This window comes from Corylus avellana, chromosome ca9 (genome assembly GCF_901000735.1).
Source record: "Corylus avellana chromosome ca9, CavTom2PMs-1.0".
NCBI classification, from domain to species: Eukaryota; Viridiplantae; Streptophyta; class Magnoliopsida; order Fagales; family Betulaceae; genus Corylus; species Corylus avellana.
In genome coordinates, this window is record NC_081549.1 from 18,977,932 (window position 1) to 19,002,323 (window position 24,392).

Genomic DNA, 24,392 nt, shown 5'->3' on the forward strand with positions numbered 1-24,392 from the left:
TATTTTCTTATACGTGATTAATTAGAATTAAAAAATTAAAAAAAATGTTACGGTTAGTGGTTATTGGTTTTAATCGTAACTGTAACCGCCTCGCCTTAGACGGTTAGTCTGATTTCCTAGCTCCTCCGCACCATCTTAGGCGATTAGCGGTTTACCACTTTTAAAGTTGGGCCTAAATTGGGCATGTATTTTTGGACTCACTTTAGATGTTTTGGGCCTAAAAAGATGCACTCATTGTATTAGCACTTATCTGGCCCAATTAGTTAATATTTTGTCTTTTGTTTTTTGTTTTTCTAACGGTAACCACTTTAGTCGGTTAATCTAATTTGTTAACTGACTTCGTACCAACTTAAGCGGTTAACAGTTTACCTAACTATAATCGCACCGCTATAACCATTTTTAAAGTATGGCCTTTTTGGCATATTTTGGATATTGGGCCTAAAATTTGACATGTTTTTTGGCCCATTATTTTTGCCTTTTTTTTAGTGCTAGTGTTAGCACTTATCTGGCCCAATTAGTTAAATTTAATTTTTTTTTTTTTTAAAAAAAAAAAAGAAGTCTCCATAATCAGAGACGTACGTGGAAGGTGACATTTTAAGCCCGAAGAGTGTCATATCCATACACCTACTACAAAAATTAGGTAAAATAGTGACATGTAGAAGGTGACATTTTAAGTCCAAATAGTTTCATATCCATGCACCCACATTCAGCATATAAATAGTTTAAAAGCATATTGCAAACAATAAAAATTCACAACCCACTAATCTTCACAACATCAAAAAATCCATAACCCATGACAATCCTATCCATACACGTCCACATTCAGCATATAAACGAAAATTCAATCAAACTCAACACAAACACAAACAATAAAAAGTCAACCAACACAACAATAAAAATAGTTTAAAAACATATTACAAACACATTCAGCATGCCATACATGCTTTAGAATAAATTCAACACCACACTCATTTGGTCTTCTAATAGCACCGAAACAAATACAAACAATGAGCAACAAATCCATTAACGATCGCAAATGAACCATAGATGAGTTGGGCATTTCTAACGGATGTACAAGGCGGTAAAATATGACAAAGGGGCACAATAAAGAGCCTCAAGAGACAATAGCAACAATTGAAGTACTGGTAAAGGAGGAGGTACCGCCAAGAATATAACACAGCATCCGTAGACCAAGAGTCTCCTCAACTAGATCAAATCATACAAGACTCGATCTTTTTTTTATTAGGAAACTGGGTTTTAGAGTATTTTCAACGGCTTCCTTGTACAAAAACTTTAGATTGGTAAAAGCTTGCAGCATGAATGATGCATAGGATGTGGTGCATGATGCATGTGCTTTTTACACATGCATGCACCTTTTGGGCCATGTCAGAAGGGAATCCACATCCACGCAGCAAACGGACGAAGTTCATTCAAGGCCCACCACGATATTAGCCCTTTTTCAGCCTTCATTTGATACGTCTTTTCAAACAGTAAAATAAATAAACACTTTTTGATTAATTTCGAAAACATCAAACTTTTTTCTTTTGGGTTAAAAATTCAAAATAATAATAATAATAATAATAAAGTATGAAATTAAGGAATATAGATTAATTTTGTAAGAAATCATTTATGTATTTAATTGAATTTTGGAGGGTTTTTAAGACAATAAATTTGAGAAAATTCTTATTCCTAGGTCTTGAACTCAAGAAAAAATATGCTCAGAGGGAGACAAGAGTACAATAATGTGAGGGAAAAAGAACGAAAGATGAGAGCCATTCATTATTGCTAGCAACCAAATGCTACAGAATTCTTGTACTACCACTTGCATTTGTACTACACATTTAATTAGTAGCAATTTTAAATACTCAATTTTTATTTTATGTGCCTAATGTAACACTACTCATCATTCATTAATATATATATATTTTTTTAATAAAGACCCATCAAAAATTAATAACCACTAACCCATTAGTCTAATAAAATAAAGGAGAAAGTCCACGTATTCCCTCAAACTACCATTTAACTGATAATGTCTCTTTTAAATTTTCAATTATAATAATGTCCTCTTCAAACTATCAAAGCATTGTCAATGTTCTCCCCAATAATAAAACTACCCTTAGTAAAATAAAAACAAAAATAAAAATAAAAACCCTAAAACTAAAAATAAAAATAAATAAAATTCAAGGGGTGGCCAATTTTTTTTTTTTTTTAAATCCTTTTTTTATTGGAAAACAATTAAAAAATCGATTTCTTTTATAAAAATTGAAAATTTTCGTTTTAAAAAAAAATTAATAAAATAAAAAAAATCTTTTTTAAAAAAAAAGAAATTAAAATTTTCATTTTTTAAATTTTTTTTTTTTTTTTTTTTTTGAATTTATAGTAGTATTTTTGTCTTATTGGGAAATCTATAGTCATTTTTATCTTTTTGCTAGCCTTGGGAGGACATTGACAATGTTTATGTAATTTGGGGAGGGAAAACATTGTCACAATTGAAAGTTTGAGAGAGATATTGTCAATTTGATAGTAGTTTGAGGGGGGTATGTAGACTTTACCTTAAAATAAAATTAAGTGTATAACATTACCAAGTAATGATATAAGAAGAGCCCTATTGAATTTCGATCTATTTGTAATTTTAAAAGTTACAACACATTCGAGATAACTTTAAAAGAACTATATTCCTCCTTATATCACTACTCTTACTGGCCCATTGGGTTTCCTTTGAGGTAGTACAATTTGCATTTTGTACTAAAAACAAACAAAAGATTGGTGAGTTTTTAGAGTTCATAGAGGATCCTCCTCCAATTAATATACAAGTGAAATCTGCCTTTTTACTCAAATCAAACATAAAGTATGGACTCCACTAGTTTAGTTTTTTGTTGTGGTTGTGATTGTGATTATTAGTGTAGTTGTTTAATTGATGGAATGTTTGACCACTTGTAATTGTTTTATTAGGCACTTAACCATTTTTTTTATTCGGTTCTTTTGCCTTTATTCACTAAGATACGCATTTGAAAAAGAAATGGTAGGCTTCGAAAATGTACAAAACCTACATAATTAGGGGTCATGTCTCATCTCATGTCTCACATATCTATAATATATGGTTGATATTATAGATATTTTTATACACTTGGTATATCTTAACAGTCTAGATGAGACAGCTTGTGATAGATTTGATGGCTCTCTTTTAAAATGAACATTTTCATTTTTTTTAAGTTATATTCTTCAATTATAACTTACTAAACTTATATTTTTTAATTATTTCTTTGATACAATTTTTTTTCACCTTACTTAGTACTTACTATTGAAACCCAAAAAAAAAAAAAAACGTTGTTCTTTGACCTAGTCTTAGATCATCCAACTTTCACCCTTCTTTTTCTTCAACATGAAAGGGAAGCGAAAATGTTTCAGATCTTCAGCAATTTTGTTATTCAAATTAATTATTCGCAATTCAAGCGTAAGAAAGTTTATTCACCTGTCCCAACAAATAGGTAAATTACTCAAACAGGTGAACTTCATAACAATTCTCTTATTTTTTTTGTTAGTTAACAACTCAAACAATAAAATTACTTAATATCTTTATCGGAGGGGAAAGAATGATTGTTACTTAATATCTTTATCGGAGGGGAAAGAATGATTGTTCGCTAGTGGCCGTAGAGCCCGCTAACACAGTGATAGAGACGTGAGAGGAAGTAGGGTTTGAGTGATTGAGTGTATGGTAGATTTTTTTTTGTTTTTGTTGACGTAGGGTAATCTAAACAATCACCGACCCTATCGCAACAAAATTAGGGTTGAACAAGTTGGGAGTAATCCCCTTCCCCACTTGAGTTTTGGTAAAAAGTCGTGCTCGTGACACTGACACAGGTTTGCTATGAAGGTAGCACGGATTGTGAGTGCCTCCATTTTCATCGCTTTCCATCCAAAGTTAATAATGGATGGCTCCTCGACGCCAAAATAATAATAATAATAGATGGCTCTATTTTATCTCCTCCCGAAGTTTCAACCTCACGATGCTTTCAAACCGATAGCTATGTTTGGCAAGGGAAGAGCCTCGTACTGTAGCTGGAATGACACAATGCCAACTGATATGTGACTGACTTTTTCATTTTAATTTTTTTTTTTTAAAGCAAAATATTTAAAAAAAAAAAAAAAAAAGTCAACCATGTGTCAGTTGACACTGTTCCAGCTACAGTGCGGGACTCTTCCCTTGTCAAACATAGCTAATAATTCCACAACTCCATTTCTGTATGTATATATATAAATATATATACCTTTTCTTTAAAAAAAATGATCCAATTTTAAATGTCTCGTTGAATTTTAAAAAGTGATTAAATTGAATTTTTTTTCCTGAGTTTATTAAAATTTTTCTTTTTGGTTTGTATGTCCTCAAGTCTGTTTGCCATATATATATATATATTAAAAATTATTAAAAATCTAACTTCTTGAATAAAAGAAGATAAGCATACGTATCAACTTGCTAGAGAGCTACACTTAATCATTTATTCATTAAGAGCATGTTTGTCAATTTGTTAGATGTGACCCTCCATTAATAATTATTGGACACTATTATCAGACACATTGAAGAATTGTCACGGATGATACAAACATCGAAGGAAATTACATTTGAGAATGCGCTTGTAATGGAAATGGAAAAGCACGAAAATTGCTGTCTAGTTGAGAAAGTTATGATGGAATGAGCCGTGTCTAAGGATGTGATTCGCAGGAATATGCTAAAGATCTGAAAACTGATTAAAACGATGACATTCAAAGAGTTAAACATAACATATATCAGATTTCGATCAAAGAAATTTCAAATTGTAGCTATGATATTGTTTTGTTAGAGCTCTGTTTTATTTTATTTTTAAATGAATAAAAAAGAAGAAACATTGTTATAAAAAAAATATAATAGGGGTTCAACTGAGCCATATAAGAACCAACTTTTACTTACGTAGCACAAAGCTACATAAGAGTTATGTTAGGTTCAAAATTAAAATTTATAAAATAAAAAAAATAATAAAAAAAAAAGAGACAAAAATCAAAACATGTCTACAAAAGTTGGGTCTTAGATGGGGCTATCATATCTCAAAAATATATTTTATAAAAAATTAATGATCTTGTTTCAACGAAGTTATTATTGAGATAAGTCATTTCATATTGTATGTAATAACGTAATAAAAATTGTATTTCAGACTATATGCTTACATCAAAATAATAGATGTTTTCTTGGTTTTAAGTGAATATTATTTTTTAAAAATCAGGTGAGAGAAATAAGGGTAGGTTTTTTTTTTATATTTTTTTATTTTAAAAAATAATAACAATCTAGTTCTAATAGAACACAATGAAAATACCTGGCATTCATTTTTTTTTTTTTTAATTAAGACTTCATATACGTAATTTATTATATTTGAAACTGTACTACCTAAAATAGTTTCTAATATATTCTATTTGAAACTCTACTGCCTAAAATAGTTTTTTTTTTTTTTTAAGTAACCTAAAATAGTTTCTAATACAACTATCTTTTGTTCTTTTATATATATATATATGAGAGACAAAAAATTTCTTAAAATCAGTCTAAGTAAATATTTTTTTGTCTATTTAAAATAGTATAAAATGTCTATAATTAATTAAAAAATTGAATGAAAAAGATAATTTGTTAAAATTTCAATTATATATTTTTTTAAAAAATATCACTTTGAGTTATTATATTTGAATCCTCGATAAAGGTGCAAACCGCAAATAAAGGAGCATTTGAGTGACACGTAATACTAGTTTGAATGCCAAATGGTCGGTACGGAGCCAGCGGTCAATAAAGGTAAGGTGAGATAACCCTTACAAAGGCGTCCGCTAATCACAACTGTCGATCTGATCGACCTTCTGATTCTAATGATAATAAGGGGCAGTGGAGAAGCCTGGAGAAGGCGTACACTTCGAGAACACACCAGAAACACCCTCTACGTATACGGAAGGAGGAACGACGAGCGATGAAAGCGACAGCCACGTATACTTCCGGTAAAGCTTAGGACCTACACCCCATGGATAATCACGAGCAATATCTAGCCACGTGGACGGTGGATATCCCACCCTCTCTCTCCTCCACCACGTTATAAATTGAGGTCATGGGTCTCTTCAGAAAGCTCGTGCTCAAGAGTCTGATAGAATATTATCGTCACCCTCGAATACATCAATCTTCAGTCCTGCTTCATTTCTTTCCCGTGAAAAAAATGTCGTGCTGTGGAGGAAACTGCGGTTGCGGATCTGGCTGCAAGTGCGGCAGCGGATGTGGAGGGTATGCCTCTGTTCCCTTCAAAATTTAAGGATGTTTTGATGTCGCAAAAATGGTGCTCTGTTTTAATTGTGTTTGAAAAAGGTGATAACTTTGCATGTTTGGATAAGAGGTTGATGATCCTAGCTAGTTTTGGGAAATTTTTTTTTTTTTTTTTTCTAATTATTTCTTTGTTTAACATCTGAGAAATCATGGGTTTAAGTTATTTTCTGATAATGATGCTGCAGATGCAAGATGTACCCTGACATGGGCTACACAGAGAAGACCACCACCGAGACCCTTGTTCTTGGCGTTGCTCCCCAGAAGGCGTATGTTTTAATTATTATAATCTTTTTAATTATTTTCTCATAATTTTAATTATAAAAAAGATGGTTAAATTGTCATAATTTTGGATGATGCAGACACTTCGAAGGAGCTGAGATGGAGGTGGGAGCCGAGAATGGCTGCAAGTGCGGATCGAACTGCACCTGTGACCCATGCACTTGTAAATGAGAGAGAAATCGTAGCCTATGAAGCAGAGACGGCCTTTGACTTTGAAAACTAATAAATAGCGATTATATATATATAATATAATATATATGTGCGTGTTTCGTGTTATAAGGTGTTTTTAGAAACTCCTTTTGAAATTAGTCTAATAAAGTAGCCGTGGATCTGTCTTTCTGCAAATCTTACTAGTCTAAGGTTTGCTCCAAACCATGGCTACTTGGTGCATGTTTTCTTTGTATAAAAATAGCAGTGGTAATTTATGTATGATGCGAGTCTCTGCTGCGATGGGGTAATTTATGTATGTGGGAGGAAGAGAGTTTTTTGATTATCGAATGGAAACTCTTTCTTCTATCTGAGATTTTATTTTTTGGATGGGTTTGATTGATTTATGACTTTAATTAGTTCTTAAACAAACAGTTGTAAAAGCAAGATCATGGATAATGCAAAAAAGTCAAGCCTCCCGCAAATGAAATGTGATTATTTATGGGATGTAATTATTATTTGATTTTCAAGTGGGATTTCAAGTGGTGGTGGTGGTTGGAACATAATCCTCTTCAAGCATCCTCTTCAATTTAGACAATATTCAATTCATGGTTATGATTTCTTATCAAAAATTTTATGGTCATAAATGAGACAAATATCTTATTAATAAAAATAATAATAAAATATTATTTTAAATTAAAATAAATTAAAAAAAAAAAAAAAAAAAAAAGGGTGGCCAGGTTAAGCTAACCCCATTTTGGGTAGGGGTTAAGCCACCCTCAATGGCAGGCCAAGGGGTGGTTCGGCTTCCCTTTTGTAGCCGAACCACCCTTAAGAGGGCTAGGCCAAAGGGTAGCTTCGATCACCTCAAACCGATCTGGGGTGGCCAAAGCCATTGGCCCAGCAGGGGCGGCCACCCCCAAGAGCCTTGGGGGTTGGAGATGGTTCAGCCACTCCCCTCCTTTTGGAAGATGGGAGTAGTTCGAGGGGGGTGGTTCGGCCACCCTATGGCCAGTCAAGCTAAATCTTTTTTTTTTTTAATTTTTTTAATTTAAAATAATATTTTATTATTATTTTTATTAATGATATATGTGTCATTTGTGACCATATAATTTTTTAAAAAAAATCTTAACCATAAACTGAATATTTTTGAGTTCATAATAGATTGAAAATGATCCTGTTAGGTGGTGGTTGAGATAATTAAACTATGAAAGTGAATCTATAAACTGTAGGAGTCAGATGATGATATGATTAATTCAGCTGAGAATATCTAGAAGATAGGATTGAAAGTCGGTTGCCGTTGTCAACTTATATCAGATCCACTGAATCATTTCAAATAAATAACTAATAAAACAAATTCCAGACTAAATTTACATTCAATAATCTCAAACCTCCTCGGGCTGCGTTACATGGTTGATACAAATACATATAAGACACACAGAATATTAATAAATCTCTGAACAACTAGGAGTTGAATCTTCTGGTCTATCAAGAATCCCTCTTGCAGCTCTGGTGAACAAGTTGTGAACCTATAAAAGTTTTTTTTTTTTGGGAGTGCATCAGTAATAAAAATCATTTATCCTGTTTGTAGCCAAAATTTTCTCTCTCAATTTACAATGATATCAGGTTACCTGCTTGGATGAAAGGCCTATCTTCTCCAAATCACTCAACTGCAACAATGTCAGATATATACAGAAAAAGCATTACTTGTACTGTACAATCTAGGTAGCTGGAATTTGATGCTTAAAGCTTAGTAACTTCTCTTACCGATTTGAATGGGCTTGTTTCTCGGAGTTCAATTATGTACTCTGCCCTTTTTATTCCGATCCCCTACAATAATGTTCAAAGGAAGAGGGTTAAAGAAACAAAAGATATCTCATCAGTGGCATGGGAAGATATTAATTGGCTAAAACATACCTTTAACTCTAGCAGCTCCTCTCTGCAATCATAAAAGTCAAATGACAAGCTCAGTACTTAACAATTCACAGAAAGCAACATGAGAAATGGAAAATAGAAATCAATTAGTAGCAGAACTTACTTGCTGGCCGTATTTAAGAAGTCAATATACTCTTGAATAAGATAGCTCTGCACAGAAGAATTTCAGGGGTGAGAATCATATTTTTAAGAGCCCAAAGAGAAACACTGCATTGAATTTTTTTTTTTTTTTTTTGGTATCTACCTTCAAATTGGAGCTCTGTGCATTGAATTTATCAAGTGGGGTGCCAAATATTTGCAGCTTGTTTGCAGAGGTCTCAATGAAAGGTTTTTTGGGAGTAATTTGCTCAAAGAAATCTGGGCATGTTTGGTCTGTGGATGAGAGTCCCTCAAGGGGTTTTTGAGTTATATTGGTGTCTATTTGGGAAAGAACTTTTCTTGAAGAACTCTGCAGTGCATTTGTCTTCTCAGTAACTGGGGATGACCCAACACTCTTGGCAGCAGCTGTCATATTCTCCTCTTTATCAGATGCTTCATCTATTCAAACATACATGTTTTAAAGCATTAAAAAAATCCAATTACTGTCACAAAGAGCAAAATTCTACAAATATTATTACAATTTTATCAAATCTCTCATAGAGACATACCGGGCAAGTAAGTATTTGACAGAATTCCATCAGCAGTAACCTCAACCTCTTCCTTATTTGACATGCCAGCAACTTGCTCAATCTGCAATGGAACTACAATTAATATGCATGGAAGTGGAAAATTTCAGATTGTTTCGCTTCTCTACATACTAAATATGTAAGAAAATTAAACTAGATGAATTTCAGCAGTCTTATCTATTAGGGATGGACACACCCTTGACTTAATGGTTGTGCAAACTCCACAGAATAATAATGGAATGATAAACGCAAGAGATCAAAACATAGTATTTACGTGGTTCGGCAATGGGCCTACATCCACGGGACTAACTCCGATTAATCCAATATAAACTTGTTACAGTGATGTTTACTCAAGTCATACAAAACTAAAATAATACAGAGAGAAACAACCTCTATTGAAACTAATATACACTCTCAGTGGTATATTAAAACACTCTTTTCTTAACTCTCTCTCTGGAGTATAATTGAAGCTCTCCTCTTCTGGCTTCTCTTCTCGTGTGTTATTGATCATCATCAATCATCATTTGAGGCATAAGGCTCCTTGGCTATAAATAGCCAAAGTTAGGACCATCTAGATGATGAACTTTGCCCCCAAGTTAGAACCATCTAGATGAATGAATTTGGCCTCCAAGGTAGAACCATCTAGATGATAAACACAATTTGAGAACCTTCTAGATGGATAGAGAACCATTTAGATAAATCTTTGAAGAGAACCTTCTAGATGGATGGAGAACCATCTAGATAAATCTTTGAAGAGAACCTTCTAGATAGATGGATAAACCATCTAGATAAATCTTTGTATGACTTGCTCCATTTTGTTTAATCAAAATCTAATCTTAAGTAGGAAAAAACCTTGTCGGCAGCCAACAAATCTCCCCCTCCCTACTTAGAGGAGCAAGCCACGACTAACTTCACTCACAGGAAGTTTAAACCGGCTAACTGAGAACATAGCTCATGCTTCCCAGTCAGAACCACCTTAGTCAACATATCAGAGGGATTCTTTTCTGTATCGATCTTTTCGAGCTTCATTTGCTTCTTGTCTATCACCTCACATAGCCAATGATACCTCACATCAATATGCTTCGTCCGATAATGATAAGTAGCATTTTTGCTCAAGTCTATAGCACTTTGACTATCACAAAATACCACATACTCATCTTGCTTTACTCCAAGCTCAAGAAGAAATCTTTTCATCCATAGCATTTCCTTGGCAGCTTCTGTAGCGACAATGTATTCTGCTTCTGTAGTTGATAATGCAACACACTTCTGGAGTTTTGATTACCATGAGATAGCTCCGCCTGCAAAGGTAAACATATATCCGGAAGTATATTTTCTATTGTCTAAATCCCCTGCCATATCAGAATCAGTAAAGCCTATTAATTCTGGTTTGGAACCACCATACATTAAGCATAACTTGGAAGTACCCTTCAAATATCTAAAGATCTATTTCACAGCTTTCCAATGATCTTTGCCCGAATTTGAGATCTGCTGACAGTACCTACAGCATGTGCAATGTTTGGTCGTGTGCACACCATGGCATACATAAGACTCCCAACAGCTGAGGAGTAAGGAATGACCTCCATTGCTTTCTTCTCTTCCTCTGTACACGGATGTGAGTTTCTACTAAGCTTAAAGTGATTAGCAAGTGGTGTGCTAACTGGTTTAGCATTTTTCATGTTGAATCTTTCAAGCACCCGTTCAACATACTTCTCTTGTGACACCCACACCTTCTTGGCTTTTCTGTCACGTATGATTTGCATACCCAAAATCTGTTGAGCGTCTAAGTCCTTCATGTCAAAGGACTTGAACAACTCATTTTTCAAGTTGCTAATCATTTTTGCATCTTGCCCTACTATCAACATATTATTAACATATAGCAAAAGGATAATGAAGTTACCTTCATCGAACTTCTTGAAATAAACACAATGATCTGCCTCGGTCTTGTTGTACCCGTGACCCACCATGAATGACTCAAACTTCTTATACCATTGTCTTGGTGTTTGCTTGAGACCATACAGACTTTTCTTCAATTTGCAAACCAAGTGCTCCTTTCCTTTACTTCAAAACCTTCGGGCTACGCCATGTAAATCTCTTCCTTCAAATCACCATGAAGGAATGCAGTCTTTACATCCAATTGTTCAAGCTCAAGATCCAAACTAGCTGTCATACCAAGAATGACTCTGATAGAACTCATCTTCACAACTGGAGAGAAGATCTCATCAAAGTCAATGCCTTTCTTTTGTGCAAAGCCTTTAATTACTAACCGTGCTTTGTACTTTGCTAGCTTTCCACTGCTATCCATTTTCAGCTTGAACGCCCACTTGTTCTTCAGTGCTTTTCTGCCTTTAGGAAGTTCTACCAACTCATAAGTATCATTTTTCTGCAAAGAATTCATCTATTCTTGCATGGCTTTTACCCAGTAAATTTTATCCTTATGAGATTGTACTTCTTGGAAACTCTCTAGCTCTCCCTCTCCAGTAAACAGAATATCTTCTAAAGTAGGATATTTGGATGACGGTCTATGCTCTCTCGTAGATCTTCTAACTTGAGATCTTGAATCTTCCTGATCATGAGGATGCTCCCCCTGCTCAGTATCCTCATCATTATCAAGGAACTCTGGCTCATCACTGGGAGTCAATTCTGGTGTAGCATCATGCAGAACTTCCTCGTCTGGAGTATGCTGAGAAGGATTGGAAGATAAATCAACTATATCTTCAATCGCAGCTTTAAACTTCTTAGGTTTATCTGCATCACCATAGAATTGGTCTTCATAGAAAACCACATCTCGACTTCTGACAATCTTCCTCTTGATTGGATCCCATAGCCTGAATCCAAATTCTTCATTTCCGTAACCCAGAAAAATACAGGGAAGTGCCTTGTCATCAAAAGTCTTGCACCCAAATACCTTCAAATGAGAATATGAGACATCTCTTCCACTCCATACTCTCTCCGGTGTGTTGAAACCCAAAGGAACTGAAGGTGAACGGTTGATTAAATAGCAGGCCGTCAGAGTGGCCTCTCCCCAAAATGACTTGTGTAATCCAACCATTTTTAGCATGCATCTAACTCTTTCTACAATGGTGCGGTTCATCCTCTCCGCAATACCATTGTGTTGTGGGGTGCTTGACTTTTCATGCCTTATTCCATGCTCTGAGCAAAAGCTTCTGAACTTCTTCACAGTATATTCTCCTTCGTTGTCAATATGGAGACACTTCAACTGCTTTCCAGTTTCTCTTTCAACCATGGCATGGAATTGTTAATAGATAGACCCACACTTTTCTTGATGCATCATCAATGAATGACAAAATATCTATTGCCACCCAAGGTTGGAACTTCGATAGGTCTACAAACATCTGAGTAGACCCTCTCCAAAATAGTAGATTTCTTTTGTAAAGACGTTACAAAAGAAACTCTATGTTGCTTCCCGAATAAACAATGTTCACATGGATTAAGAGCTTTACCTTTGTCAACAGGAATGGGCGACTTCTTTGCCAAAATCTGCAACCCTTTCTCACTCATGTGACCCAGCCTTTTGTGCCATAAATTTGGAGATGAACTATCTTCCACAGCGAACAACTCATCACGACACACCTTCATATGTGTCTTGTATAATGAACAACAAGACTTGCCTTTAGCCACCACCAAAGATCCCTTGGTGAGCTTCCAAATTCTTTTGCCAAAGTAACTTTCATACCCTTCTTTATCAAGAATATTCCCAGATATGAGATTAAGACGCAGGTTTGGAAATATGTCGAACATTTTTCAAAATCAATGTAAACCCGACATTGGTTTGAACACGAATATTACCAACCCAACTCTCTTCGAGTTGCTAGTGTTACCCATTCTTACCATACCCAAGTCACCTGCTTTGTATGATGTGAAGATCTCTTTGTTAGGAGTAGCATGGTAAGAGGTAGTGGTGTCTACAACCCACTCCTCATCATTACTCGCAACATGCAAACAATCCCCAACGCCATAAGATAGAACTACCACATCTTGCCCCGAGCAAGTGGCAGTTATATTCTTTTAATCATCTTTTCTTTGGCTACGTCAGCTTGGTTTTGTTCTCGCTTCCAAGCATAGCAATTTCTCTTCATATGACCCTCCTTTGCCGCAATGATAACATTTTCTTCTTTCAATGGACCTCCCTCTTGACTTTGACCTCCCTTTGGATTTATCACGACTCTTGAAACCTCTGTTTTTGCTTCTGCCCCTGTTCTCTGTGACAAGAGCTTGTGCACTGTCTGTCCCAGTAGCCTACCTTCTGGTTTCTTCATTGAACATGCTGCTTGTGACTTGCTCCATGGTCATCTTGCCATCGGGAGTAGAGTTACTCAAGGACACCACCAAGATTTCACAGCTATCTGGTAGAGAGCTTAAGAGCATCATTAAGCTGAAACAAGAGACATCTTCATAGTGTTCAGTTGATTTACAATACTTTGAAAATCATTCAAATGGTCGAAAACTGAAACACCCTTCTTAAACTTCAAGTTAACAAGTTGTCGAATCAAGAAGGCTTTATTTACGGCTGTCTTTCGCTCGTATCTTGCTGTCAGCTTCTTCCATAATTCACAAGCATTGGTTTCATCGGAAATATGATGGTCTTTGTCATCCACCCATTGCCGGATGAGACCAATTATTTGTAAATTTAATTTCTTCCACTCTGCATCTGAAGTTTCCTTTGGCTTGGCTGTGTCACCTTCAATTGGAGCTTGCCTTTCCAAAGCAGCCAATTGCTACCATTTAGGCTTATCATTCTGCTGCTTGTACCTTCCATTAAAATTGTTGAAAATTGCACAACAATCTTCAAATGAAAAACGTCGGTGAATAGTACTATATTACCGTCAGCCTGGCTCTACTCTAATACCACTTGTTAATGATGGACACACCCTTGACTCAATGGTTGTGCAAACTCCACAGAATAAAAATGGAATGAGAAATGCAAGAGATCAACACATAGTATTTACGTGGTTCGGCAGTAAGCCTACATTCACGGGACTAACTCCGATTAATCCACTATAAACAACTTGTTACAGTGGTGTTTACTCAAGTTATGCAAAACTTTGCATAACTTGAGTTAATACAGGAGTAAAATAATACAGAGAGAAACAACCTCTGTTGAAACTAATATACACTCTCAGTGGCGTATTAAAACACTATTTTCTTAACTCTCTCTCTGAAGTATAATTGAAGCTCTCCTCTCCTGGCTTCTCTTCTCGTGTGTTGTTGATCATCATCAATCATCATTTGAGACATAAGGCCACTGTTAGAACCATCTAGATGATGAACTTAGCCCCCAAGTTTGAACCATCTAGATGAATGAAATTGGCCTCCAAGGTAGAACCATCTAGATGATGAAAACAAATTGAGAACTTTCTAGATGGATAGAGATCTAGATAAATCTTTGAAGAGAACCTTCTAGATGGATGAAGAACCATCTAGATAAATTTTTGAATAGAACCTTCTAGATAGATGGAAAACCATCTAGATAAATCTTTGTATGACTTGCTCCATTTTGTTTAATCAAAATCTTATCTTAAGTAGGGAAAAACCTGTCGGCAGCCAACATTATCTTCACCTGGAGCTAATAAACTCTTTATACAATCTATCTTCTAAATTATAAACAATAATCCTGAAAACAACCAAAACTCTTTATACAATCTATCTTCTAAATTATAAACAATAATCCTGAAAACAACCAAAACAGTATTCAAATTCTTACCTCCAAGCAAGCATCCACTGGACCTTCATTGTTAAACAAATTCATGACAGGCTCAGGTATAATAAACCTGCACATATATTGCAATTAGGCAATGGGGAGTATCACTTCAGCCTACGATGAGAAAGATTCAATTAATTACCCCATACCTTTCTTTTGCCTCACAGACACCTCGGTTGGTTGAAGCCTTTGCTTTCACAGAGCTGCGAAAGATACTGGGTTTCTTAACAGAGCTAACAGAACTGGGAGTTTTTCCCATAAAAGGAGAGTTGAATGCTCCAAATCTTTGTGCGCTCTTTGTCTTGCCTTTAGATTCAAGCCAAGCGCGCAGCTTGGCCTCCATGTCCATTTTATCCTTTGGGGTCTCTAGCTTATGAGCTGAAGATACGAAATTGGAGATGTGCCGGGAACGGGCAGCCAAGCTGACAGTATGAACAGATTCCTGGTACTCTCCCGGGTTCTATAATCAAAGAAATAAGGTTTCATTGAAATTTCGGTACAACCATATGATAACCTATAGATCAACAAGAAAAAGAAAAGAAAAGGCAAGTACAAGTCCATACCAGGCAAGCAACCATTATAGCACGGCTTGTTCCACCAAGAGAGTCCTGCAATATTCGGGTCAATTTGCTTTCTCTATAGGGCACGCGTGGTTTGTTATTGTTCAGTGCATAAATCACATTCGACAATGCGAATAAGGACTGGTTGATCTTCCCACTCTCTTGGAGACGAATCCCTTCATTGAAGGTCCTTCTATTATCTTCATTACCTGGTTAAATCAGCATACAAATCAAAATTGGGAAGACCACCAGATACACACACCCACAGACAAAAACAACCTACACCCCCACAGTTAGGGGTACTAATTAGTTTTCACATGTTGGGTTTAGTGCGGTATAAAACTATTAATTCAACGGGTCAAATTCTTTAATTTTAAATTTTGTATTGGGTTCGTGCCGAATTGACAAGTCGTGAAAAAAAATGAGTCGTTGCCCATAGCCATTCTCACAGCACACCCACACACGCATACACACAGAGATGTCTGAATATGACCAGAGAAGGTGTGGAAGTAACCTGCCAAGTCTATGAGGTTGAGCTTCCCAGTAACAGCAGCCACAGAGCCATCACCTGAAGGAGTGGAAACAGAAATCACAAGCACCCCGTGGCTCCGGCTAGAGACATCGTTGAGATCCGTGTGGGCAACTTTCCGCCTCTGAACCCCACAAGAAAATGCCTCATAGAATTCGGACATCGACTTTACAGGGACCCGAGATAGTCCCCGAAGATGAATTTTCCCATCTTTATCATCCAAAATCGCTATTTCCTTCGCTTTGAGCTCTAAAAGATCATAACACCTGTCCATATATACCTCGTAGTACGAGATCTCTGCTGTGCTTCCTGTGCTTTGGCACAATGGGAGAATTGTAGACATGGCCAGTGGCATCAGACCTGGCTGCTCATCAGTGCCCTGCAACATCAACCATGTCCTGATTAATAAAGCAGAAAATTTCAAAATTTCAAATTTCAAAATTTCACAATTTATTTTCACAATTTATTTTCTTTCTCTTGATTTCTCGGTAACCTGCATGGTATAAGTCTTTCCACTGCCGGTAGCCCCGTAGGCAAACACCGTTGCATTGCAACCATGGAAAATTCCAGGAATCAAAGGGCTCACTTCTTTGTAAAAGATCCGACCCAAATTGTTGTCCTCCTGGCCAAAGAAAGAGTCCAACCGATAGCACTCGTTTCGGCTACAACCATAAAGAAAACAAATCCATAGTAAAAATCAAAAACCCTAAAATTTTCCTCACAGATTTAAATTTGGAAGGCATGAATTATTTACCTGGTATCCTTATCTTTGAGATAAACGGCGACTTCTTCACCGTACTCAGAATCTTGATCAAGAACTGAAACGCATGGTGTACGGTCATTGTTCTTGTCGGAGATCTCGTGGGGGAGAAAGGGACGCACCCTCACAATGACTCTGACCTTGGAGATGGAGTTGGGGTTCATGGTCTTTGAAGGAGTAGGAAAGATTTTACAGTTCGGGCTACAGAGAGCAAGAGAGAGATACAGAACAAACGAGAGAGGTTACCTAGAAATGGATGTTGGCGACCGTTGGACCTCCTTTTATTTGAAATCTTAACGGTTAGATATCCTTTTGAAACAGTGTTTTCAAAATCAAAAACAAAAACAAAAAAATTGAGAATTAGATGAGCGGTAAGAACATTATGGCTCGTGGTGTGTTATTATTATTATTATTTTTTTTATGAGAAATATTAGGTGTTTTTTTAGTGTTCTTTTAAAATCATTTCAAATGTGATGTAACTTTTAAAATCGCCAATAGATTAAAAGTTAATAATGATAATTTCAAACTCGACGGTAATTTTAAAAGCCACGTCACAATTAAAAAGACACCAAAAAAAATTAGAAGAACACCTAACATTTTTTTTTTTTAATATTTATATATTAGGTGGGTTGAAAAATATTGAGTAAAGTTGAAAATTTTTTAATTGAGTGGTAGTGGTGTCAAATCAAACTGAAAAAAGAGTTAAAAAAAAAAAAAAACAAGTATTTGCTTAGTTTTTTTTTAGTTTTTTTTTTATTTTTTATTTTTTTATTTTACCTGTCCGTTGTTTTAAGAATCGAGATATTTAGCAATTAGATATCAAAATAAGAGAGTTTCTATAAAACTCACCTATTCGAATAAATGATTAAAAAACCTAAAATTAATTTAGAAAAATAAATCTCATACAAAACTACATCCTTTTCCTACTTTACAATCACTGTTAAAGAAGCCGACTAGAATAACTATGCTTCAAAGCTGGTAATTGTTGAAGCAGAAGGGAGAAAGAGAAAACAAAAGGAAAATGCATAATTCAGTTGGGATTGCCAAAAGATGAATTGGAAATTGGTGCTCAGGTTGTCTGAGACTTTAATCATTATCCTTCATTTATACTTTTTATTAACTGTTCATGCATCCAGAAGTATCTGGATAATTGTTTCTTTTGATGATATCGCAAAAAGTTAGTCGAATATTATGTGGGTGTATTGTATAATATTGAGTGGATGGATAAAATCAAGTCATAAATTATTTTTTTATCATGTAAAATTGGATTTTATAAGTGATTTAAAAAAAAAAAAAATTCCAATTATAACTTCACTAGCAAATTTATCCCAAATTTAATGCGCATTTCCTTAAAAAAAAAAAAAAGGGTAAAGTTCACTTAATTCTCTCAAATTATCACCCCAATGACAATTTACTCCTATAAAATTTTCAATAAGACAAAAATACTCTTAAAATTTTGAAAAAATAAATAAATTTTAGTATTTTTGTTTCTATTTTAGTAAGAGTAATTTCGTTATTTTGTTAAAATTAGAGATACATGTCATTATTTTGGTAGTTTGGGGGGTAAATTGTCGCAGTTGGTAGTTTGGAGGATAGATTGTTATTGAGGTAATAGTTTGAGGGAGTTAAATAGACTTTACCAAAAAAAAAAAAAAGGGGGAGGTGCTAGCTAGCAAGTAAAATTTTGTAAAAACATTAGTAGAATGTATCCGTTGAATAATTTAATTTCATAAAATGTGAACTCCACTGCATGGCCAAATTTCTTCCCTTTGAATCTTACACTCGTTGGCACAAAACATTGGTTTGGATAAATGAAGGAAAAGTACACTTATTTCCATTAAACTTTTAATTCTATTGCTATTATATCTTGCTCAAATTAAGAAAGATTGTGATTGACCCTCCAAACTATTAACATTTCACTTATAATTCCTTGTAGTTAGGGTTTTTGGTTAACTTGGATGACAACCGCGTTAAATGTCTATTATACTTATGGTGGGATATGTGAAAATACCAAATTATCCTTAAATTAAAGAAAAGTTAAAATTAAAATCTCTGAGGGAAACCCATAGCAAGGTATCCTCTCAATGGAGACCCACGACCATGAACCCATGTACTAGTCTCCTTTCAATATAATGCTACACATACTTTCACTTTTGTACACTCAATTCCCCGCACTTTTATAGGTGGCTTTTAAAACTACTTTGGATTAAAATTCATCACAAATCTAATGGTAATTTTAAAAGTTACTATGAGTATGGGGAATTGAGCGTGAAAAAGTGAAAAGTATGTATATATAAGGGTAATATTGTCTTTTTGGGTTACATGTATTTTTCGTCGGATTTAATAAAAAATTCTAATGGAGGGAACTAAGTAAGAGGGGCAAGTAATTTAAGGGGTCAATTGCAACAATTTTTTTTTTTTTTTTATAAAAAAATTAATTTAGAAAATATTACAATAGAGGTAAAGTTAAGTGAATTTCCCATGAATGAATATGCGGCAGTTGTTCTGAAAATTGAAATATATGAAGTAAAAGAGAACTGAGCAACTACTGTAACTTTACAATAATCACAAATCTCCTAGTCCTAGGTTATGCACTTATGTTAATTGGGATGATAAAACATCATTATTCTCTGCAATCTCTCTCTCTCTCTCCTGCTTTGTCTTGTCTCTCAAATCCAATCTCACTGTTTTTCAAGATAATGGCAACTCTAAGCCGTTAATTAATCACAATTTAAACTGAAACTATAAATGAATTTGCTTACTGTCCTTTAAGAATTATTTATTAATTAATTATCATTTTATGGCCTAAATTTTTGATTGGTGGTTGATTAATGGATTATTGTCCAATAAGAACCGCAAAAAAAAGAAAAAAAACCACGTAGGGTAGGGTTTAAGAGGCATCATTTTTTTCGTTCGTTCTAAAGCCCCGAGAAAGCAGAGCTGTTAAACCCTGAACCTCGAAAATTGTTGAAGAATCAACAAAGATGGACAAGACCATGCTGGCAGACTTGGACTCTCTTCCTGAAGAAGATAAGGCACGAATGTCTACCATGATCGACCAGCTTCAGATCCGCGACAGGTTCTCTCTCTCTTTCTCTGAACAATCCCAACAATTCTTAGGAGTATATATATATATGCACAATTGTTTCTTTATTTCTTAATTTGTTTCCTTATTGCCACTTCCATTTTCGTAAAATTTGAATTATTGGGATTTCTTTTGTTTTGTTTTTTGTTGGGCTTAAAGTATGAAGTTTGAAGAGACCAAACTCTGATTGTATTGAATTGATTAGTTGGTTTTAGTGATGATAATTTGGGGTGGAGAAAGGTGAATTAGTTATTGTTGTTTAGTTGAGGCATATATTTAGAAAGTTACCCAACTGCCCAGAGGATTAACTTGTTGATTGAAGTGCTCAATGGGAAATCAGGCTGATGCTCCTGTGGATATGGAAAAAAGCCAGTAGCGTAAGATAATTGGTGGGTTTTGGTGTTTGCCGTTAATTTTTGTTCTTGGGTTCGGTGATTTGTTTTAGATCTAAGTAGTCACATGTGAATGCTTCATTAGATTTGGGATTTTCAGGGCTAAACGTTGAGTTTGACATTCCAACTCGTCGAAGCTAGAATTATATGCTAAAAGAAAATTTAAAAATGTAGGAGCAGAGATTCAAAAGAATTTGGTAAAGTTATTTAATGGGTGATTAGTTTGTAAGAGTCTAAGAGACCAACAAAGAAAAACGATGGATGATTATCTTGTTGGGCAAATGATGGCAATTTTTTTAAGGGTTCCTACTGTGGTGTCCAAAAGGCGGAAAGTGTACGTTCTTCTTTAGGGCAATGAATGAAAACATATGAGGTAGAAAAATACTTGTTTGTCTATCTAGCTATTTGTCTTAAAGCTATTGAAGGAAGTCGGCAAAAAGAAGCTTTTAGATCATTCCATTTTGAGCTTATCTGTGCTATATTCTAAACTTTAAAATCTGATTTATCACATGTATGTTGATCAGTGAGCCAATGATACTCATTCAGAGAATCGAACAATTTGTGCACTGATAGTTTGACATGGTTTAGGTGTTAGTGGTCTAAGGATTGGTTAATATATCCATTAGCTAAACCCATTCTTACCCTGCTATTTGTTCTTGGATTTGTTCATACAAAACCAAAGGAAGCCTTTCTGGCATATGTTGCAAATATTCGATGGCATGCTCTTACTTTGTCTTTCCATTAAAAAGTCATCAATCTACTTGCTTTTTTGATGCACTTGTTTCTCTTACCTGATGTATCAGCCAATGGCATATGCCACAAATTGTTTACATATTTCTGACCTCTATCTTATGTCTGCTAATCTCTATAGCCCTGGTAAAGATTTGGTTATATTATTATATGCCAGAATTGTCTCAGGAATTAGTACATACTGATGCATTGCGTACAGACAGAATTAACCAAGAATGCTTCAAAACATAGACTAAGAAGCATTATTTTCCCAGACTACTGTAGATTTTATGTTGAACTTGTGCTGAGAGATGCCGTGCAGAGTGTTAACAGACTATGTCATTAATATGGCTGCTCTATTTAGCAGTTTGTTTTTAATACTTTCTAAAGGCCATGTACGGCAGAAGGCTTTCTCTTTGTTTGGTCATTCTTCCATTCTCAGATAATCCTAGCAACATGGAAATATGGGCAACTTATAGCAGTGGTTATAAGTTTTGGCTTCTGTACAATAGAATGCCTTGTCTTCTCTAGTTGCTTCAGTTTTGAATTCTAAGACTTGAGAATAAAAGAAAAAACACATTAGGATGTTCTAGGCCTCTGATTCTTTCATGTTGTCTTCTTGATCAAAACAAATTGCAGTCTTAGGATGTATAATTCATTGGTGGAGAGATGTTTTACGGACTGTGTGGACACCTTCCAGCGCAAATCCCTGACCAAGCAAGAGGAGACTTGTGTGCGTAGGTGTGCTGAGAAGTTCTTAAAGCACTCTATGCGTGTTGGCATGAGATTTGCGGAGCTAAACCAAGGAGCGGCTACAACAGATTAAGGCGTTTCTTAATAAGTCGGTGCATGGAACTCTTGTAACACACATATATGGTTTTATTACAAGTTCGATTCTTTTAGTCTTGGAACTAGAAATACGTTCTATGTGTTAATTCTTCATGACAAGAAGACTGATTTGTTCGTTTATCCCTCACTCAGTTTTGCAATCAACAGGATATAAATGGATTTGATATATATATTTTAGTTATGTTGTTTATTCCATATAATCTGGGAAAGTAATGAATCCAAACTTAATTTGCATGCCTATCATTTCAGCTCTTTAAGAGAATTCTAGTGTTGTCTTGCTCTACTGAACTAGCTGTGTCAGCAATTGCGTCAAGCCTGTTGAAGGCTCACAACTCACAAGGTAAGCATTTAGAATTAATGCTTAGGAAAATGATAATTCTCTGGACTAGGTAATCTCTCTTCGCATTCTTGATATTCAATCTAGTCCTACAATTTATTTGTTTATTTTTGAACTTTTTGGAGTTCATTGCAGCCATGAGAATGTTGATCTTGGCAACCATTACCAACTTGGTGCCATTCTAGTGTTAATTGTAGTACATGTGTTTGTAGCTGCAGAACTCATTGCTTAGGTGCTCTATTTTTCCCGTTTGCCCCTGCTCTTTGGATGATGATACTTTTCAAACGAACCTGTCTTATCAATAAATGTACAGTTTTTGTTACCGTTGAAGGGTCTGTGTTTTTTTTTTTTTTTTTTTTTTTGTATAGCTTGAATGACAATGTTTAGGTTTCCAACTACTGTGTAAGACTTAATCCTTAAACCTCTGAACTGGACATCGGTTGTTGAAGATAACAACAGTTTAACAACATGTTTGTCGGAAGAGATTGGATTTGAAAATCATAAAGTATGCTAATTAATAATCATTCATCCAAAAGCATGTAACCGGAAAAATAATCTGAAGCGTAGTACACAAGTAAACGCCAGCCCAAAGATTATAGATAATTTACTCATTTTGGTGATTTTGACAATTGATAGTTTCTTGAAATTATTTAATATTGAGTTCTTTTGTTGTTTACAACGTAGTTTCAATCATCGAACTAGTTGTGTTCCAACTTATAAAAGATATTTTAGGCGTTGGTTAACTTGTTGCACAAGAGACTTAGGATTCAATTTTGCGGCTTGCCTATACTAAAGAAAGAGTTTTTATTAAAAAAAAAAAGGGGTGCAGATTGTATTTAAGGATTTTATTAAAAAAGGAGAAAAAAAAAATTATCTTCCACTATATCTTTTACCCTAGGCGGGTTGGCTCAAGTGTAAGGGCCATTGTCTTTGTAGCTTTTTCATCCGGTTTAAGGTTCGAATCTTCTTGGGTATAAACAATTTCTTGGGGTTAGTTCGCTGGCAAAATCAGAGTATTACTCGATCTGTGTGGAGGAGACGCTTTGCATGGATCCAAGGTTTACTTGACAGAAGTGAGTACACAAAATGGCCTTACCTTGAAGGGTTTTTTTGCCATACAAAAAAAATTTATATATTTAACCTAATAAACTAATCAAATAAATTGAAAAAGAAAAACTACTAACACCAAAGTAAGTCGAGACCTAAAGTTAATAATTGAAGATCATTTTAGTAAAGAATTTAGTTTGAGTTGCATTAATTTCCAAAACTCTGTCCTTTCGAAACCCTTTCTTCATTTATTAATAATAATGACTAATTCGAGGGTCGGTTTAAACTGTTACTTCAGCGGGATAAAACTGTAATTTCTAGCTTGATTTGAGTTATGTAAAATCATATTGGATCGGAGGAAAAATATCTGGACATATTAATCAAATTCAAACCTCCTGATTAACTTGAGCCAATTTCTTGGTTTTTATTTTTTATTTTTTTGCATGTTCACACAAGGGAAGGAAGATGAGAGATTCGAAACTAGTGATCTCCGCTTTATAAGACGTGTTTTTTTTTTTTTTTTTGACATGTCCACACAAGAAGGGGGAGGGAAGATTCGAATTAGTGACCTTCGCTTCATAAGACGTGATCTCCAGCTGATTGAGCACCCTTTGGGGACATGAAGGGTAGTTGTTGATGCTGATCCAATAGCACTTATTCTTGGTTTTTTTTGGTTAATGATTCTCTGGATACCAGCTCTGATGTTATATGCTGCTACAACCGCTGAGATTTTGCCATTTGGAGTATGCCCCACAAGAAAGCCCACAAAGGAGAATCATGGGGAAAATAGTACCTTTTGCAACTTAAGGGTCGAGATTAAATCTTAAAAGAAGCCAGTGTGTCAAGACGATTATTAACCGTTGATGACTCGTGATCCAACGTCCAGCAGACTTTAATACCCTAAAACCCTCATCAATGTAGTTGAAACGTTTCTTTCTCAAACACAAAACCGACTTAAAGCCCCGAGCTTTAGTTTGCAATCCAACGGTCCGCAATTACCCGCGAACCGTGCCACCCATCCACAACCTCCAAACGTA

The 24,392-nt window shown here is 35.1% G+C and overlaps 3 protein-coding genes across 3 annotated transcripts; 2 read left to right on the forward strand and 1 right to left on the reverse strand.

Annotated features, from left to right (window-relative positions):
- The first annotated feature begins 6,098 nt into the window (after positions 1-6,098).
- On the forward strand, positions 6,099-7,122 carry LOC132162095 (metallothionein-like protein type 2). The gene is made up of 3 exons (XM_059572344.1): positions 6,099-6,283; positions 6,508-6,588; positions 6,682-7,122. Exons 1-3 carry the CDS (start codon positions 6,114-6,116, stop codon positions 6,770-6,772), a joined length of 342 nt encoding a protein of 113 aa, XP_059428327.1. The 5' UTR covers positions 6,099-6,113; the 3' UTR covers positions 6,773-7,122.
- A 913-nt stretch (positions 7,123-8,035) lies between these two features.
- LOC132192010 (kinesin-like protein KIN-10B) lies at positions 8,036-17,185 on the reverse strand. The gene is made up of 13 exons (XM_059607184.1): positions 16,911-17,185; positions 16,650-16,818; positions 16,142-16,535; positions 15,631-15,836; positions 15,217-15,527; positions 15,071-15,137; positions 9,331-9,412; positions 8,928-9,220; positions 8,787-8,833; positions 8,666-8,687; positions 8,516-8,578; positions 8,380-8,418; positions 8,036-8,277 (listed from the first exon to the last, which is right to left on the reverse strand). The coding sequence occupies exons 1-13, from the start codon at positions 17,078-17,080 to the stop codon at positions 8,194-8,196; spliced, it is 1,947 nt and encodes a 648-aa protein (XP_059463167.1). The 5' UTR covers positions 17,081-17,185; the 3' UTR covers positions 8,036-8,193.
- Positions 17,186-19,805: 2,620 nt separating this feature from the next.
- On the forward strand, positions 19,806-22,148 carry LOC132161761 (mitochondrial import inner membrane translocase subunit Tim9). Its single transcript, XM_059571943.1, has 2 exons — positions 19,806-19,995; positions 21,762-22,148. Exons 1-2 carry the CDS (start codon positions 19,901-19,903, stop codon positions 21,946-21,948), a joined length of 282 nt encoding a protein of 93 aa, XP_059427926.1. The 5' UTR covers positions 19,806-19,900; the 3' UTR covers positions 21,949-22,148.
- The last annotated feature ends 2,244 nt before the right edge of the window (positions 22,149-24,392 follow it).